Source organism: Erythrolamprus reginae, chromosome 2 (assembly GCF_031021105.1).
Source record: "Erythrolamprus reginae isolate rEryReg1 chromosome 2, rEryReg1.hap1, whole genome shotgun sequence".
Taxonomy (NCBI): Eukaryota; Metazoa; Chordata; class Lepidosauria; order Squamata; family Dipsadidae; genus Erythrolamprus; species Erythrolamprus reginae.
The window spans coordinates 271711423-271732142 of NC_091951.1; the positions used below are offsets into that span (position 1 = coordinate 271711423).

General features: G+C 39.5%; 1 protein-coding gene across 1 annotated transcript in view; it reads right to left on the minus strand.

The window, feature by feature from the left end:
- DMRT1 (doublesex and mab-3 related transcription factor 1) overlaps nucleotides 1-20475 on the minus strand; it is a 109287-nt gene extending 88812 nt beyond the window's left edge. The window contains 2 exon segments of the mRNA XM_070736268.1: nucleotides 7294-7477; nucleotides 20136-20475. Of these exon segments, the coding sequence (XP_070592369.1) occupies nucleotides 7294-7477; nucleotides 20136-20399 (448 nt within the window). The 5' untranslated portion in view covers nucleotides 20400-20475.
- Between the last annotated feature and the right edge of the window lie 245 nt (nucleotides 20476-20720).

Below are 20720 nucleotides of genomic sequence, written 5' to 3' on the forward strand. Positions count from 1 at the left end.
GGTGGACAAGAGGGTCTGGGGAGCCTATAGAGATTTTCTGAGGACTAGTGGAAGGCAAAAATACCTCCATTTTTGTGGAAAACTTGGCATAAAATGGCCCATTTATCATAAAAATGGGGGCATTTTTGCCATCCCCCAGGAGTTCCCTGCAGGCTTCCAAGATCCTTTGCAATTTTTTTGTGAAAAAAGGGGTGAAAAACCGCCCATTGTTCACAAAAATGGGGCTGGTTTTGCCTTCTAATTACCCCATCTACCATGACTGGAGGAGGAATTCCGGGAGTTGAAGTCCACAAGTCTTAAAGCTATCGAGTTTGAAGTTTGTAAAACGTGTACTTGGCTGTTTAAAGCAGTGTTTCCCAACCTTAGCAACTTGAAAATATTTGGATTTCAACTCCCAGAATCCCCCAGCCAGTGAATGCTGGCTGGGGAATTCTGGGAGTTGAAGTCCAGATATCTTCAAGTTGCCAAGGTTGGGAAACACTGGTTTAAAGTATTCTGCTACACTAGTATTTCATGAATTAATATATTACTACACTATTTGGTTCAGAATACTTTTTTCCTTGCTTTCCATCTCTAAAATCTAGGTGCGTCTTATACTCCGAAAAATAAATACATTCTTTCTGTTCCCCCTTTTAAGTTAGATGTGAGAATTGGCTTTATTTTCTCTCAAGAGCAATGTGCTGCATTCTTCTATCAAGCCACCCTTTTTTCTTTTTTGGCAACCAGGACACATGCTGAATTCTTCAAGAGATAAAAAGTTATCTTTTGCAGAGGAGTCATGTTGTATTTGCTTTATGTGCAGAGCTCATGCTATGTGACCAAGTCACATTTCAAAAACACATACAAACACAGGAGTCAGTGTCACCCTTAAATTAAGATATGATTCTGAGTGGCCCCCAAACCCAGGAGAAGGATTATGTTCTTTGGCATAATGAGAAAAATAAGTAAGAAACACAGGCACAGTGAAAATACAAATCCTTCTTTCGCTTTATTTATTTAATTTGTTTAATTTGTTTAATTAATTAAATTGATTGTTTGATTGATTGATTGATTGATTGTTTGATTGATTGATTGATTGATTGATTGATTGATTGATTGGATTTATATGCTGCCCCTCTCCGTGGGCTCGGGGCGGCTAACAACAGTGATAAAAACAATATATAGCAATCCAATAATAAAACAACTAAAAACCCTTATTTATAAAACCAAACATACATACAAACATACCATGCATAAACTGTAGAGGCCCAGGGGGAAAGAACATCTCAGTTCCCCCATGCCTGACAGCAGAGGTGGGTTTTAAGGAGCTTACGAAAGGCGAAGAGGGTGGGGGCAATTCTGATCTCTGGAGGGAGTTGGTTCCAGAGGGCCGGGGCCGCCACAGAGAAGGCTCTTCCCCTGGGTCCCGCCAAATGACATTGTTTAGTTGACGGGACCTGGAGAAGGCCCACTCTGTGGGACCTAATCGGTCGCTGGGATTCGTGCAGCAGAAGGCGGTCCCGGAGATAATCTGGTCCGGTGCCATGAAGGGCTTTATAGGTCATAACCAACACTTTGAAATGTGACCAGAAACTGATCAGCAACCAATGCAGACTGCGGAGTGTTGGTGTGACATGGGCATTTTTGGGAAAGCCATTGCTCTCGCAGCTGCATTCTGCACGATCTGGAGTTTCCGAACACTTTTCAAAGGTAGCCCCATGTAGAGAGCGTTACAGTTATTAGTTTGATTTGCATGCTGCCCAATTCCCAAAGGACTCTAGGCAGCTCACAACCAGAATTTTCTCACACATGCACCTAGTTTCTAAATGTTTAGCTATCAAAACACCTTCATTATTTCATTTTCTTATGTAACTCACCCGATTTCCTCTACTTTATCATGGCTGAAGGTGATGTATTTAGGATACAATCTTAGGACTAAATCCTGTTCAGTAAGAAATGTGCAATTTTTAGGCTCAAAATGTCTGTTTCATGCTTCTTTTACATTTTTGATCTCCATTGTTGGAGATCCATTATAGAGCATGGGTGGGCAAGTGGTTAGAGTGCAGCACTGCAGGCTACTTCAGCTAAATGCTATCTGTAGTTCAGCACTTCAAATCTCACCACCGGCTCAAGGTTGACTCAGCCTCCCATCCTTCCAAGGTGGGTAAAATGAGGACCCAGATAGTTGGGGGCAATAAACTAATTCTGTAAACTGCTTAGAGAGAGCTGGGAAAGCACTATGAAGTGGTATATAAGTCTAAATGGTATTGCTGCTTCTATTAACATAATCAGTTTTAAAAATAAACAACAGTGAAATACAACAAGACTTACAAATGAAAATATTGCAGGATGTTCTGGGGGAAAGCATTCTGAAATTTCCTGATATTTCCCTGTAACTTAGTTAAGGTACGGTTGTAGATGACATCATACCAAAGGGCTAAGCCATGGAGAAATATCAGTAGCTGAGGAAGCAAGTTGTTGCCACAGTTATGCTCATTTTTGCTTGACTCTGCCAGGCACCATGACCTGTTGTGGTTAGCTCTGGCCCAGCTCCTGCCCCAAGGACTGTGGATGTGGGGGAGACATCCACATGCTGCAGGCCTGTTTTGCCCCCCCCCCCCCCGTGGAATCTGCTGATGAAGGCTCCTCTGACCAAGAAGACATGAGTGATAGGGAGGAGGAGAGTGTGGCAGACAGCTCAGAAGGAGATCAATTATCTAGCTCCTCCTTGGATTCAGAACAAGAGTTAATGATACAGCCACGCATGCGGAGAGCGATGCATAGGCAACAACAGCTGAGAGATTATTATCAAAGAAAATGAGACCACCTGTGGTTGGGTGGGGCTGTGGTAATTAGTGAGGCTGCTATAAAGAGCAGCCTGTGGGTTTGGCCATTGTGGAGGATTATCTGATCGTTGTGTTTCGTGACTGCTTTACTGACTTTGACCTTTTGTGTGCTGATTTTTCCCACTTTGAAACTAAACCAGGGCAAAGTGTGTTTCACTTCCTGAAAGAAGGACTGTGAATTGCCTCACAGCTGCAAGCTAAGTATCACAGAACTGATAAGGGACTTGTACAAATTACCAGTTTGTTTGGAGACGAGTGCTCTTTGCTATACCAAAAGAGGGCTTAGGTTAAGTGAATTTTCATTATAAAGAACATTGTTTTGAATTTTCAAACGTGTGTGTGTCTGACATTTGTACCTGTGAATTTTTGGGAGAAGTCTACCAGAGAGCCCGACAGAACATGACCCGGGTTTTTTTTACATGATTTTCCCCCTGACTTTTAAACATTTTAATACAGTTTGGGGGTTTCCCCTGATTTATTCTGGGCTTTTCACAAATTCCCTGATAATTCCCTGATATATTTCCTGATTTCTCTGTTTTTCAGGTTTCCTGGACACCCTGTAATGGTAAGATCCTCTCCCTTTTTCTCTCCTTCTGTTCTGTTTTCTTAGTTTCCTCCCCTTCAGGAAGCATGGCGTGTCACCAGAGGCTTGAAAAATTGACTCTGGCCTCTCAATGTGCCATAATATTTCTGGCCTGCCAATAAAATGGATACAGCAAAAAAAAAAAAAGACTTTTCTGGTACCTTGTATGATTTGTGTGGCTCCTTCACACCCTATTCCTCTCTCGGCAAACCATGTACAGTGTGATGAAGTTTGAAAGAAAAACTGCTATACCTCTAAGGCAGTGGGAGGGAGAGAAAACCTTCACAAGAAAGGAGTGAACCCACTGCTTTCTGGAGTTGTCAAATGAAAAATCTGGTGTCAAGGACTTGTGGACAATAATGGCAGCGGCTCAAACTCTCTTGACTGGGGAGAAGAATGAAACACAAATTATGAAACTGCCATCGACTTCTGTGACTTATTCAAGCTGTGCCTGAACATTTATTTCTTTTGCTGGTATCCAATTCTGCTCAAACTCAGAGGAACTTAAGTGTATAAATAAGAACTAATATATAGCATTCTGCTGACTGTTCTTAACAGGACTTACTGGCTATATAATTTAGAATGCAGGAAGCTCTGCATAATCCATAGATTGAGAGGGAATGCAATTTTTCAAATAACCAAACTGAATTACAGACTGCAGTTAAAATTGCTTTTTTAAAGCCGATTGAGGTCTGAGGATTTTTCAGTGGTCACTGAATTATGATTTGCAGCATCCTTCATTGCGATTCACATGACTGAAGCTCTGGATTTTAGCCAAAATGGAAGGCTTTTGTCAACTCATTGATGTATCTCTGCCTCTTAACGCAACCACAACTTTCTTTAGGCTATTGCAACACCAATTCCCTCCCTCGAAACAATGCCTCAATGAATACCAGAATTATGCCACACTTTATAAAGTCTAAAACATTGGGTCTTTTTAAAAAAAAAAACCTTAATGAAGTTCTGAGGGAGGTTAACAGTGGGAAAAAAAGTATATATAGTCAATTTTTATCACTTGTACTTTGCCTTTTTATTGTTATGTACAGTATGTAAGTATGTATGCATGTAATTATGAAGTTTATTTGCCACCCATCTTATAATCAAAGATTCACAGGCAGCTTCCAACAAAAAAGATTACAACATTAAAAATAATAAAACTCTAACATATACAATAGACAATATCATTAACAAATAAAATCATTAGCACAAGATGAGAAAGGAAGACATACCAGGAGTGGAAGGGGGGAAGGGGGTTTAAGTTTTAATTAGTCTACCTTTTCCAGTAAGAAGATCCCCCACTGGGTCCCCAAGCCATCTGGCAAAGCCATATCTTAAGGCTTTTAGGAAACACCAGGAGGGTGGGCGCCAGTGAAAGGCTACCAAAATTTTTATTACCACACTGTGGGCGTGGCTTATGCAGGACGCCCTGCATCTTCTTTCAACGTCTCTCAGTGCAAATTGGGTCCTCTGGGGTGGAGCTCCAGAGGACTCAATGACCCAATCCATTTTTGCTACTCCACTGCGTCCCCCCCAGTCTGGGCAGTAGCCCACCCCTTGTGGGAGCCAATCTCACTTTAGGGGTACGACATTCCAGAGGCAGGAGCCATGGCAGAGAAGGTTGTTCTCCTGGATCCTGCCAGCCAAAATTCCTTGGCTGACAGGTTCTGCAATATGTCACCTGTGCTGGCATGGGTTGAGTGGGCCAGTCCCACTGAGGTGATATGGTTCCTTAAATAGACTAGATCCATGTCATGCATTGCTTTAAAGGTGATAACAAACACATTGAATTACAAATGGGCAACCAATGCAACTCATGAAGCAGTAACCTGGGCCCTTTTGATCAGGGATCCTACAAATACAGTATATATACTCTGTGTGTGTGTGTGTGTGTGTGTGTGTGTGCACGCGCGCACACACACACAGACACTAATATATACTAAGCCACACATATATACTAATAGATCTTCTGGCTGAAAACCCTCTTCTTCTGAATCACTGTCAAACTGAATAGAGTCTGAAGACATAACATTGAATTTATGGACAAATACTTTAATTGGATTAAGGCAGGCTCTTCAACGTTAACCAAAATGATACCTTTAAAAGAATGTATGCTGTAAAGATGTAATATAAAACAGAATTATTGCACCAAAGGTGCTTCTTACAAGAGGCAAGTGGACTTCTGATTTTTTCTTTGAAGACATTTCACATTTCATCCAAGAAGCTTCCTTCTTGGATGTTAACCAATCCTTGTTAACAGGAGATGTTCCTGAGGATTGGAGAATGGCAAGTGTTGTGCCTATCCACAAGAAGGGCAGTAGAGAAGAAGCTGGTAACTACAGGCCAGTTAGCTTGAAATCAGTTGTCGTTAAAATGATGGAGACTCTACTGAAAAAGAGGATAAATCAGCACCTAAAAAACAATAACTTATTAGACCCAAATCAGCATGGCTTTACTGAAGGCAAATCATGTCAGACTAATCTCATTGATTTCTTTGACTATGTCACAAAGGTGTTGGATGAAGGTGGTGCCGTGGATATTGCCTACCTGGACTTCAGCAAAGCCTTTGATACGGTTCCACATAAAGAGCTGATAGATAAATTAGTGAAGATTGGACTTAATCCCTGGATAGTTCAATGGATTTGCAGCTGGCTGAAGCATAGACACCAGAGGGTTGTTGTGAATGGCGAGTATTCTGAGCAGGGTCAGGTTACAAGCGGTGTGCCACAAGGGTCTGTTCTGGGTCCTATTCTTTTAATATGTTTGTGGGTGACATAGGGGAAGGTCTGGTAGGGAAGGTTTGCCTATTTGCCGATGACTCTAAAGTGTGCAATAGGGTTGATATTCCTGGAGGCGTCGGCAATATGGTAAATGATTTAGCTTTACTAGATAAATGGTCAAAGCAATGGAAACTGCAGTTTAATGTTTCCAAATGTAAAATAATGCACTTGGGGAAAAGGAATCCTCAATCTGACTATTGTATTGGCAGTTCTGTGTTAGCAAATACTTCAAAAGAAAAGGATTTAGGCGTAGTGATTTCTGACAGTCTCAAAATGGGTGAACAGTGCAGTCAGGCAGTAGGGAAAGCAAGTAGGATGCTTGGCTGCATAGCTAGAGGTATAACAAGCAGGAAGAGGGAGATTATGATCCCGCTATATAGAATGCTGGTGAGACCACATTTGGAATACTGTGTTCAGTTCTGGAGACCTCACCTACAAAAAGATATTGACAAAATTGAACGGGTCCAAAGATGGGCTACAAGAATGGTGGAAGGTCTTAAGTATAAAACGTATCAGGAAAGACTTAATGAACTCAATCTGTATAGTCTGGAGGACAGAAGGAAAAGGGGGGACATGATCGAAACATTTAAATATATTAAAGGGTTAAATAAGGTCCAGGAGGGAAGTGTTTTTAATAGGAAAGTGAACACAAGAACAAGGGGACACAATCTGAAGTTAGTTGGGGGAAAGATCAAAAGCAACATGAGAAAATATTATTTTACTGAAAGAGTAGTAGATCCTTGGAACAAACTTCCAGCAGACGTGGTAGATAAATCCACAGTAACTGAATTTAAACATGCCTGGGATAAACATATATCCATCCTAAGATAAAATACAGAAAATAGTATAAGGGCAGACTAGATGGACCATGGGGTCTTTTTCTGCCGTCAGACTTCTATGTTTCTATGTTTCCTGAAAAAGCACCTTTGGGACAAGCATGACGTGGATGACTGAGGATCTCCACAGGATTGTTGTATGTGCATTTATACCTGCATCTCTGGTTTACTGAAATCAAATTGGATCTGTTAAGAGTTCAAGAAACCCATGACAGTGTATTTTTCCCCCGATGTAAGACTTTGAACGGAGGTCCCTTTATCCAGGACATTACCTGTGGATGAGGTCGACACTACAGTTGCTGTGGCTGTCGACTGGGGTGGGCTGGTGCTTTCCAACAGGCAGGAGTTGTTAGTGTTGTTTTCTTTCTTCACATACATTTCTGAGGCACTAGGCAATGGGATGGGGTGGCTAATCCCCAGCTCTTCCTCTTGGGCTTGTTGTCTTCTCAATGCAACCTGGAAAAGGCAAAATTGCACTGCATTTAGTTATAATTATAGTTTATTAGATTTGTATGCTGCCCTTCTCCGAAGACTCGGGGCAGCTCACAACATAGCAATAATACAATACATTACAAATCTAACAATAAAAAATTAGATCCATTTAAAAGACATTAATAACATAATAAAACCCCTAGCTATGCAGTCACACACTTTCAACTTAATCTATCATGCAGTAAGGCCAAAAATATAATAAAAAGGGGAAAGATGGTAATTATCCCCACGCCTGGCGACAAAAGTGGGTCTTGAGCATTTTACGGAAGGCGAGGAGGGTGGGGGCTATTTGAATCTCTGCATTGTTATCTGAAAAACAGCAGTAGCAAAATTGGGCGGAACACTGCAGTTTTCTTTATCTTAAGACACATGGTTTATGGACACAAATAAAAACATAATTTTAAAGCTAAAAAAAGAGGAAAAAAAATTAAAGAAACCTAAAAGGTAAACATCTACCAATAAGATTTCTAATGTGGACGACATTGCAACGCAGGAGATTGAAGAAGAGCGGTAACATCTGGGAAGAGATCAAATATAAAGTATTGGCTACATGAAGAAATTTTAAGCAGTGTGCTGGTGAGTCGGGAGTGCCAAAACAACTTAAAAGGAATGTTGGAGAATTTGTTGTGATCGGAATCGGAAAAGCCAGAAATGGGTCACAGCGACTGCTTGAGAAGGAAGGCATACCGCGGAAGCGTTAACGCAGCGTAATGCCTGATATTTTCTCTTCTTCTCTTTGGAGTTTTTAATGGCTGAGAAAAAAAAATAAGAGGAATTTGGATTTGGGACGATCTGGTTGAGCGCTTCTGGTTGGCGTCGAAATGATTTCCCTGGGTATTCAAGTAGGAAAAGATGTGTCAGCTTTGACTATGATTCGCCATCTTAGAATCGAGGAGCTACCGTATAGAAGAAAGTATGGTACTAATATTGCTAACATCGCTAAGTCACAGAGGAGCCCAGCAAAGATACAAAAACCATCCACCAAAATAAGGCATCAAATTTAGGATCTTTTCCAGCTATGATATTTTCTCTTGGAGACGCAATTGGAGATGTTCTACAGAGGGTAATGTGTGCTAAGGAGCGTTACGGAATGCTATGGCGCGTCATCGAGTGGAACTTGAAAGTAAAAAAGAAAGAGGACAGTAAGACTTATTGTTTGAAGGGGAACTGCAGAAATATGGATATACTTAGTACCAAGAGAACTTATTTTTTATAAAAATTTGGCTTCAATTAATTTTAGATTGGTCTGGATTGGGCTTATAATATGAATTCATTTTCGAACAAGTATTACTGTTTTAAAGCTGTCTTATATTACTAACACTACTAAGGGAAGGTGCTCTTTAAAAACATGAAATATTACCAATTTATAATTATATCGATCATAAGAAGATGGGGATTATGTGAATTAGGTGCAGTTTTAAACTATAAGAAAAATGTAGTGTTGGGGGGAATGCATTTTGGCTTGGGGATTGCATGGTTCGAGGAAAGGGGAGCTAACTGATTTGAAGAAAAATGATGTGTAATTAAGAGGTTTATTAGATTAGAAAAGTATTACTTGGACAATTTCAAATGCAAAATATAAATTTTGATATATTGATATATTAGAAGCATTAGAAACATTGAAATACGGAAACATTCAGATGATGAATATAGAGATGGTTATACTTTTCCTTTTTTATGTATGTATGTTTTTGTTTAAGAAGACTGATATTAACGATTATTATAAATATATTGATTTATAAGGAGGAAAGAAGTGGAGCAAGGTCAGAGTTGAGTCAGGGTGAAGAGCAAGAATATAAGAGTATAAGAAAATAATATTAAGGAACTTAGGGTATAGTTAATAGGTTTATTATTAGATATAATCAGCATGGAATAAACATAGAAATGAAATTAGAAATGCAATGAATTTTGATGGATAATTTTATGAATTGTTATGTGATGTAAAGCATTTTGAAATAGAATTAAGATATACAAACTATTGCCTTAAAATATAAAATTTACTGATTTAAAAAGAAAAAATTGATAGTTTAGAAGACATGGAAGAGTATGTTTGAAACACTATATAATATATTGTACTGATTACTGATACTATATAGATTATAGTCTACTGACAACAGATTTTAGAGATCACTAAAATATTCAGATTATAATTTTTGAAAAGAGTAATAATTTATAAAAAGGTATGAGTTAATTTGGATCTGAGAGGAGGAGACTTTTTTATTACCTATTGAGACCATTATTATTAGAATAGGGCACGAGAATCCCACTGGCCTGGTAGCGCTAATACTAGAGTAGGGCACAAAGAAATACTGTATAATTGGATTCCAGTGGGTGTTTAGGGAAGTTCCCTTTTTTCAGATTAAATTAATTTTTCCTTTTTTTAAGCAATCATGGGCTTTCCCAACACTCCGCAGTCTGCATTGGTTGCCGATCAGTTTCTGGTCACAATTCAAAGTGTTGGTCATCACCTATAAAGCCCTTCATGGCACCGGGCCAGGGTATCTACGAGACTGCCTTCTGCCGCACGAATCCCAGCGGCCGGTTAGGTCCCACAGAGTGGGCCTCCTCCGGGTCCCGTCAACAAAACAATGTCGTTTGGCGGGGCCCAGGGGAAAAGCCTTCTCTGTGGCGGCCCCGGCCCTCTGGAACCAACTCCCCCCAGAGATTAGAATTGCCCCCACCCTCCTTGCCTTTCATAAGCTCCTTAAAACCCACCTCTGCCGTCAGGCATGGGGGAACTGAGATATTCCTTCCCCCTAGGCCTTTACAATTCATGTATGGTATGTTTGTATGTATGTATGTATGTTTGGTTTTACAATAAGGGTTTTTTAGTTGTTTTAGTATTGGATTTACATGCTGTTTTTTGTTACTGTTGTTAGCCGCCCCGAGTCTACGGAGAGGGGCGGCATACAAATCAAATCAAATCAAATCAAATCAATAAATAAATGTGTAAGGTAAGAGGAAATATTATAGATATAATATCAGATATAACCTGTATGGAATAAGTTTAGAAATGGAATTAGAAATGCAATGAATTTTGATGGATAACTAATGAATGGATGTTTGATGAAAAGTATTTTGTAATAGAATTAAAATATTCAAATTACTGATTTAAAAATATAAAATTTATTGATTCAAAAAGATAAAAATGGTTAAGTCAGAAGATATGGAAGAGTATGTTTGAAACATTTTTTAAAAGTGTACTTATGAATAAAAAGGTATAAATTGAGTTGGATTTGAGAGGGGAGAAACTTTCTTCTTTAGCTATTGGGATCATTATTTATTAGAAATAGGGCACGAGAATCCCGCTGCCTATGCAGCGGAAATACTAGAGTAGGGCACAAAGATACATAACTTGATTCAGGTGGGTATTTGCAGAAGTTTCCCTTCTTTTGATTAAATTAGTTTTTCTTCTTTCTCTCTTTTTTTAATGTACAAGGCAAGATAAATCATTATAAAAAGAACAGTTGATCTTAGAAATTATCAAATTATATAAAATACAGATATTTTTTTAAAAAAAGGTGTACTAGGGATTGAAAGGTTAGTAGTTAAATTAGGATCTAAGAAATGGAACTTCTTCCTATTGGTTATCAGGATCAACAAATCTAGGTTAGAGCATGATGATTCTGCTGGGCATGCAATGACAAATTTAGGGCACGAAGATTAAGCTGGGTTTACAGCATTTTATTGTGGAGTTGACTCCGGTGGGTTAATAGGGGAATTCTCTTTTCTTGATTAGTACTTCATTTTACATTCTTTTTCATTTTTTTCTTTTATATTACTTATTGATACATGATTTAAAGAGGCTTGGAGGCAAATAACATTCATGGTTGAATGTTAAGGTTCCACGAAATTCATTGGTTTCATATGAAGATAGGAGGTGGAATGCAAAAAGAAGAGGAAGTTACCTTTTATTTGTTTCTCTTTTTTTGTTTATTTTTCCTTTTTTGGTTTGTATCCTTCCTTTTTCTCTTTATTATTCTTTTCCTTCATCCCTATTCTGTATTTTCTTCTCTTTATAAACCTTTTCTTTTTACTACTTTACTCTCTTATTTTTAAATATAGTTTCCTTTTGGGTTAGTCATTTTTACTTGTTTAAAACTTTTTTATGAAGGAATTATTAATTAAGTTTGGTAATTTTGTAATTTGGCTAATTGGGCATTATTACAAGATGTTATGTGTTTGTTTCGTTTGGTTCTTCCTTGAGTCTGTTATTGGAAGTTTCCTGGTGTTTATTTTAGAGGTTTTCTATTAATGGGCAATTATCATTTAAAAGGGTTTTTAAATATACGTAAAAATTGACATAGAAGAGATATGGAGAAATTTAAAATTTTTACAGCCTAATCTTCAGATATTGAAATGTAGAACAGCCTAAAGGAGGTTTCAGCTAATAGCATTTTTGTAATATGTAAGAAAATGAGCAGCTATTTTTTATCCAGATGTCAAAAGTTGAGGAGGTAGCATTGGTTTTTGTATACCATAAGTTGTAAAATTTGACCTATTGGAAAGCAACCTGATGTTATTGGTATTTTTTTTATTGTATTGTGAATAGAGAGAGAAAAAATTCTCTTTGAAAAAAAAAAGATTTCTAATGTGGCAGTCATATAAACTCAGTTAACTAAACTCTTTGCTTTAGTGAGTTTGGAAACCAACTGAAATACAAACTGAGATTTTTGGAATATGAAGGATCAATTTGAACTGTAACTAAATAAGCCCTTTTTATTGAAAACCAGAGATGGAGATACTTTGGATATTTTTTTTATTCATGTATTACAACAAAGGATTTAGTCAACTGGAGTAAGTATGATTAACAGCATCTATCTTTCATAAGCAACATAATTTTTCACCTTTATTTCATAGGTTTACCACATGAGTCTTTTGGGCATCTCAGGATGTAAGTTTTATTAAAGTAAAATAATACAAAGTACTTGATACAAAATTTCTGCAGCAAATATTAGGTTTTCAAAGCACTATTCTGCTCCGGAAAAGAATTAAAATCATGTTTCAAATTTAGAGCACGCATTTTACAAAAATCTCAACTGAAGCCAATCCAAGCAGATCTTTCCTGAGCATTATTTTATAAATTATCTTTATGCTGTTGCAATCTAAGGAAAGTGAAACAAGACTATATATTCTGGGCCACTTAATTGCACATATGTGAAATATATACAGTATGTCTCTCATTCAGAGTTGCCATTAAGAAATGGCATTTTTCCCTAGCACAGATCCTTTAACAGTTACATAATATTGAGCAAAAGTGTGAAAAATGTTTCAAATCTGAACTGTTCTGAACTCAAAAGATGCCTGTCTTAAATACAAAACAGACTATTTCAATTATTTGGAAAGTGTTCTTAGCAGAAACAAAATTGTTCAGGGAACAAAACGACTTTCAAAAGGATTGGAGGGGCACTTGACATGTTTTAAATACACTAAATTTTGAGAACTAATTATAAGGAAAAAATACTGTATGGCAGATTTTCAGCCTGGTACAAAATGAAAAAGTAGGTTAAGTGATTACAAAGAAGCAGAATGCAGAAACAGGGGCAGATTAACACCCGATAAAGGAAGCAGAAACAGGCATAGAAATATAATTAAAAACACATTTTAACATTTAATGCACCAGGAAGAAAAACAATAATCAAGTCAACTGATGCTAATTCAGTGGAACTGTAGAACTTTTGCATCTTTTTAATTCTAGAACTTTTGCATCTTTTAAAATTTGGATCCCCTGAAGAGATACATTTTTTAATCTAAGAAATCATTTTTTTTTCAAGACAAATACACTCCAAATACAATGTGCTATAATTTCTATAATCCCAAATGTTATGGCTGGGGATGATGGGTGTTGAGGTTCAAGGCATCAGAGTCTGCAATATTTATTATTTATATTTATATGCCGCCCACTCCAACAGGACTCAGGGCGGCTAACAATAATCATAAATACTAAAGGCAATAAGAAATACAACAGTAATCATTCAACAATGCTATAAAATACATAAAACCTAAAAAGCCATACACACACATAGTCATTCTTAATTCCAGGCCTGCTGGAAAAGCCAGGTCTTGACGGCTTTCCGGAAGACCGATAGGGTGGAGATAGTACAGATCTCTGGAGGCAGTTGATACCAAAGGTTCGGAGCCACCACAGAGAAGGCTCTTCCCCGAGACCCCGCCAGCCGACATTGTTTGGCAGATGGGACCCAGAGAAGGCCGACCCTGTGGGCCCTTACTGGTCATAGGGAGAGGCAGTGCCATAAAGTCTGGCCCTGAGCCATTTAGGGCTTTAAAGGTGATAACCAATACCTTGAATTGCATCCGGAGACCGACTGGTAACCAATGCACCTCGCATAAAGTTGGAGTGATATGGGCGTACCTTAGTACAAGCATTATTGCATGCGCTAAGTCTCTGAACGCTCAAGAGCAGCCCCATGTAGAAATTCGATAAAGCCCCAATAAATATTTGATCCTTACACTATCATACAACTAAGCAGTTGCAACTTCATTGCATCTAACAGCTACAAAATTATAGGTAACGGTTTTCAAATTAAACATTTCTGAAACAGAAATATTCCATAGCAACTAGGGCAGTGCTAGTGCTGGGTTGCAAAAATTTATTTTTCTCTTTGCTGCCATCTAATTGTCATTCTTATTTTTGCAGTCCAGACCTGGTAACCTTACTACAATTCCAGTTTTCAGTTTGCAAGATATCTAGCACCAGGCCAGTAAATACAAGCTCACACAATATCACACAATTCTAGCCAGCATGTATTTACAACGGTTGCAAGGTCTTGAGGTCGTGTGATTGCCATTTGCAATCTTCCCAGGGAGTTTCCAATAAGCAAAATTAATGGAGCTGCCAGATATACATAAATGTCTGTGTAATTTGATTAACGACTATGATGATTAAGGACCATGGGGAAAAGGTTTGTAAAATTGGGCACAATTCACTTAACAGCCAAATTGCTTAGTGACGGGAGTTCTGGTCCCTACTGTAGTCATAAGTTGAGGACAACCTGTATTCCTTGGATTGCATAGGCTAAAATTTAATCATTTCTTCAAATAGTAAACCTGATTGTTCTTTCTCCAGACAGCTCTTGGGCAATATAGAAGAGATTTGCTACTGTCTTCTTAGTCCCCAACCTCAGGTTTAGCCTATATAGCCTTCCAATTTCTGCTGAGCTCCCTTCCATTTCAATTTAGCCTGGAAGTGAACTGATATACAAACAGAACCATTCATATAATAACTTCTCTCTATCTATTATCTCCATGCATATAAGACTAAAATTCCCCAAAAGGCTTGTTTATAATGACTGATGAAAGCTGTTTTCCATAATATTTAGAGAGCATCACTTTGGAAAAGCCAAATTAGACAATTTTTACACTAAACTCTCATATTTACGTAATGAGACTAAATCTGAACTATAAATTGTCTGAATAATGAAAAGTATGTTGCTTTAATTCTATTATTGATTGATGGTTTTAGCAGTTTATTAATGCTTTCTAACATGGTATTTAAATGTACAAAGTCTAGGCTTATCCTCATTCTTTTGCAACAGATGACTAGAAACTTGATATTCTACCTTTCCTTCATGCAGTTAATATGAAAAAGCAGCCAACCAGTCCTGCATAAATTCAAAGGTTGCTAAAGAAGATGTAATTTTCAAAAAGTAGGGACTTTTTGTCCTCTTTAGGTAGATTGCAATATTTGTTTGCAGATGTATATTCGAAGTTACAACCATACTGATAAAAATGACTTAGGACAATTTTTCAAACCTATGATGGTTGCACCAACCCCATCATCAAAATTCAAGTATTTGACAGCTGGCATGTTATTTCTGACAGTTGGCCTGTTTCAGTGTCATATATTCACCGTTTGGAACCATCCCACCCAACCTCTGAAAAGCAAAGTTGATGAGAGAAACCAGATTTACTTAACAACTGTGACAAAAAAAGATTGTAAATGCACAACACTTAACTGCTTAGAAATGAAAATTTGGGCCTCTATTGTGGTTAAGGACTACCTGTATTTAAATGAACATGCCAATGAAACAATGCTGGTAAAAGCTAAAATATAAGATTATAGTGATCCCTTGCCACTTTGCGGTTCAGCTTTCATGGGTTCGGTGCATCGCGGGTTTTTGGGCAGCACACCCTTTTGACATCCCCCGATCCTAAAGCAGCCGCTTCCGCTGAGGAGGGAATGAAAAGGCTCCAACTGCAACAGGGTAGAGTGGGTTGCCTTAGGGGTGGGAAGATGGAGAGCCGGCGCTGGGTGTGAAAAAACTCGCTGCAGTCCTTTTGCTGCACCGGGAAGCGGCCGGGACCGTCTTGTTTCCTTTCTGGAAGCCAGACATAGCTGGAGGACTTGCGGCCTCGGCCATTCCAAACCCGCCACTGAAACCATCCCGCCCAGCATGAGCAGCAGCAGTGGGCACACTGGCGCCCTCATGGCTGTGAAGATGGAGGTGGCACCTTACTATGGCGAAGAAGACTTGGAGCTGCTCCCAGACTTCGTGCAGCTGCCAGGATTCGGCAGCAGGCCTGGAATCGGAGGACCAACGGGACTTGAACGGGGCAGGGGGGGAAGCCGTCACCCCGGTGTCCCCTCGGGGAGCTGTGCCACCCTGCCTCACCTCTGCTCCCCTCCCCACAGCAGAAGCCACCTTGTCCTCCAGCCCACTACCTGGCCGGCCCTCCCCGAGCGCACATGGAGCAGCATGAGACACCAGGATGTGACCCCCCCCCCCATCGACACCGCTCACCTCTCCACCACCCACCCCTCACCCAGCCCGACAGGGAGCGCCAGCTAGAGCCATGCCCGCCGCCTGCAAAATAGGTAAGGCGGCAATTGCGCTGAGCCTTCTTCCTCCCTCCCTCCTTTGCCGGGCTGCCCCTCACCTGCTCTGGCGTGTCTCTCTCTCACCCCCCATCTCCTCCCCTTCTTTCCTGGTTTAAGACACAGGTAAAAAGAAGTGCTGGGCTATGGGCGGGCAGCGGAGGGGCAAGCGACATCAGCCATCCTGTTTACTTTTTTTACATTATATTTATATTGTAAATATAGCATCCCTACTTTGCGGTTTTTCATTTATTGCAGGTGGTCCTGGGACGTATCCCCCGCGATGAACGAGGGATCACTATAATTCAGGCCCTTACTACAAACCCCACTCACAGACAGTGATTTCTAACAAAACCAGAATGTATTTAGCAATCATTTCCTTTTTAGTGATGTAAACTGAACTGTTGAGTAACTTTCTATAGCAAGGGTCTCTAACCTTGGCAACTTTGAGACTTGTGGACTTCAATTCAATTTAAGTCCACTAATCTTAAAGTTCCCAAGGCTGGAGACCCCTTCCCTGATCATCTGGTAGCCTCAGCCCATGATTTAAACAGTTGTATGTCATTATTTCCATGTATCTGTTAGCCAGAACTCAAGAATGACGGATGATTCTTCTACACTGCAATCTTTATGGTTTTCATACCTGGCTAGATAAAATCTTGCCAGACTGAGGACTCTATTATCTGTACCTACAATATACCGTGTAAACTATTAGAGGGTCTGTCTTCACTCTCTTTCACATGTAACATCCAGACTACGTTGCTTCTTACTGCTCTCGACTGCACCCCCTTCCCTTCTGGGGAGCCCCCTTACTGCATTTCAGCGCAGTATTGGAATAAAGTGAGTTTTAGCCACTGTTCTATCATAGTATGAAGGCAGATTATATCTGCAACTTCTGGCACCCATTCTTCATGGTTCTGAGGTCAGGTGATCAGCTGCAATGAATTTGGGGATTCACTGTTTGTGTCCCCACATGACCTCTCCTCTCTGGCCACCGGTCTGCCACTTTGGGTGCTACTTCTTATATGCCATTATGAAGTCGACAGTGACCCTTTTACAATATTGAAAACATCTTATAATATAAAAACTACAAATGAAATCTAAACCAAATATTGGTCAAAGCAATGGAAACTGCAGTTTAATGTTTCCAAATGTAAAATAATGCACTTGGGGAAAAGGAATCCTAAATCTGAGTATTGCATTGGCAGTTCTGTGTTAGCAAAAACTTCAGAAGAGAAGGATTTAGGGGTAGTGATTTCTGACAGTCTCAAAATGGGTGAGCAGTGTGGTCGGGCGGTAGGAAAGGCAAGTAGGATGCTTGGCTGCATAGCTAGAGGTATAACAAGCAGGAAGAGGGAGATTGTGATCCCCTTATATAGAGCGCTGGTGAGACCACATTTGGAGTACTGTGTTCAGTTCTGGAGACCTCACCTACAAAAAGATATTGACAAAATTGAACGGGTCCAAAGACGGGCTACAAGAATGGTGGAAGGTCTGAAGTATAAAACGTATCAGGAAAGACTTAATGAACTCAATCTGTATAGTCTGGAAGACAGAAGGAAAAGGGGGGACATGATCGAAACATTTAAATATGTTAAAGGGTTAAATAGGGTTCAGGAGGGAAGTGTTTTTAACAGGAAAGTGAACACAAGAACAAGGGGACACAATCTGAAGTTAGTTGGGGGAAAGATCAAAGGCAACATGAGAAAGTATTATTTTACTGAAAGAGTAGTAGATCCTTGGAACAAACTTCCAGCAGACGTGGTTGGTAAATCCACAGTAACCGAATTTAAACATGCCTGGGATAAACATATATCCATTGTAAGATAAAATACAGGAAATAGTAAAAGGGCAGACTAGATGGACCATGGGGTCTTTTTCTGCCGTCAGTCTTCTATGTTTCTATGTTTCTATTTTAAACGATTTTTAAAAGAACTGCAAATTATCACTATTGACTGAAAGCTCATTTAAACTCATTTCCTAATGGCAATGTATATTTTATTTATTTGTTACTTGCAAACCTTCTTAAGGTTGTCATTACTTTTTATCTATTAAGTCCTTAAAAGTGAACTGGAGTGACTCCTTGAGCCTTTGATTACTTTATCTGTTGCATTTGAAGAGAAAGGTGTAATTTTATTTATTAGATTTTTGTCTCATCCTTATTGCTTTGTAAGTAATTCAATGTTCCTAATACTCATTCCTCTTATTTTCTCCAGAGCAACAATCTTGTGATTGGAATGGGCTGAGAGTACGACTGACCCAAAGCCACAATTGCACAACTGTGTGCAATGGCTTCAAGGTATATGCTGAGCTTCATAATGTTGAGTCACCAATCACAAAGGCTGAAATAAGTGGTGCACCAAAAAAATGGACAGCACTTATTTATTCATATTCACTTAAAACAATCAAATACGGAGCAACTTTAATAGAAAAGAAAACCAGGGCAAACCATTTTGACCTAGATACTTGGAGTCTTATAAATCCCATACCATTCAATTGGACATAACTCTAGATCTAAAGTGGAAAAGTACTAGTTAACAATTGCCTTTGTAAAACCATATGTTGTAGTAGTGCAAATATTAATGTTGTCTTGAAAGTGTAAATGCATGTTGTTTCTGTACCAATTTATGTTTAAAAAATGAACATATAAGCCCAAGAATTGGGCACTGATGGTCACACAATGGAATGACATTCTATTTTGACTTGCCAAAATGGCATTCTTGAGATGTTTTGGACTACAGTTCCCAGCACATCTGGAGATTGCTAAACTGGGGGAGGCAAGAAACTGTTGAAAGATTGTGATACTACTCTTTCCAAATCAGAAATATCCTAGTTTTTTTAAATTTACAACTATTTGTAACCTTTAAAATGTTGATATTTGAAAATAATCATTCCAATTCCTCATGATTCAAGCTAAACATTCTGAATGAAAAAAATAAACATACATTAATGTAGTTTTCTAACAGAAAGAAATTTTAATGCAACTATTTCGCAACTCAAAATGCGGAATGTTATTTTGTAAAAAAATATATATATTTTCACTCACTGAATTTTAAACCTCCTAAATGAAAACAAAGACATGAACACGTTAATGCTTGTGTAGTTACTAATACCAAAATTGACCTCATTAAGTTTTCATTTATTAAAAACTAAACCAAGGAGTCTTTCACTGACCTAGTTAGAGGACCTAAAACCTATCACTCTCCCATTAGCTTATTAAGCTTTATTTTCCCTATCAAAATCAGTCCCACACAAATGCTTTCAAATGCAACGATGCAATTGGCATTATCCATTACAGGATTTCTTTTCACCGCCTCCGATTTCCATTTTTTTTCCTTTTTACATAGAACATTACTTGCAAAACCTAGATTATTAGGAAGCTCCATGCTATCTAAAACCAATACCAAATAAGGGTGGATGGGGGGAATATGAAAACAGACAATAAGGTCTAATTCCATAGTGGATATTATTTGGACAATAAAAAAGGCTACGCATAATTTTGCTAAGTCAGAACAGTATCTTAGGCGGTGCAGGATGCACTTTTCTCCCCTCGAAATTTATCCTCGACTCCAGCAACGAAGTTAAGGGTTGTTTCAAAAAAAGGCAAATCAGATTTGTTGCTGTTTTGTTCTTTACAGAGGTCAAGACTACCTATTTCTCCCGGGCCCAGTTTTAGAGTATGAAGCTCGGCCTTATTTTCCAACCAGCAACCCCGAGCGTAAGTTTAAGGCCGCCCTGTGCTTTTTTCCTGCCCTAAGAGCCGGTTCCCCGCCATTTCTTTCTCACCTGGGCGGCCATCACCCGTTGCCTCTCGGCGATCAAGCTGCATTTTTTACACTGGCAATCCCTCCACATGCAGAAGCGCTTGTGGCCCTTCAAGGGCGAGGAGTAGCCATGGTTTCTGCAGCGGGCGCATTTGGGAAGCCGCGGGGACTTTTTCCCCGCGGCGATCCCCACCGGGTTGCCGCCACCTCCGGCGGCCGCCAACCCGGCCGATTTCCCAAAAGGACCCGCTTTGGTTCCCTGGGCGTGATGCTCCGACGAAGCCATCTCTTTGGGCTTTTCCGACCCGTTAAAAATCAGCTGCTTTGCAAAGACGCGCGGGTCAAATGGGGAAGTCGCTGCACTTTTTTGCTATTTGTTTGGAAGATCTGTTTCCAGAGGCTCCACCCCCAAGGCTTTCCATAAGTCTGACACCCACCCCAGCCCCCAGGCTAGGCCCAGTCCAACGAGGTTCCTTGCAGAGATTGCCTGCGCGGCACGGGAAGCTTCTTCAATCATCCACCCGGGTCGCAGTTGTCCCAAAGATGCTTACCCCTCCCAAAAGACAACTGACTTTCTAGGTGGTGGTGGTTGTTTTTTCTTGGAAAG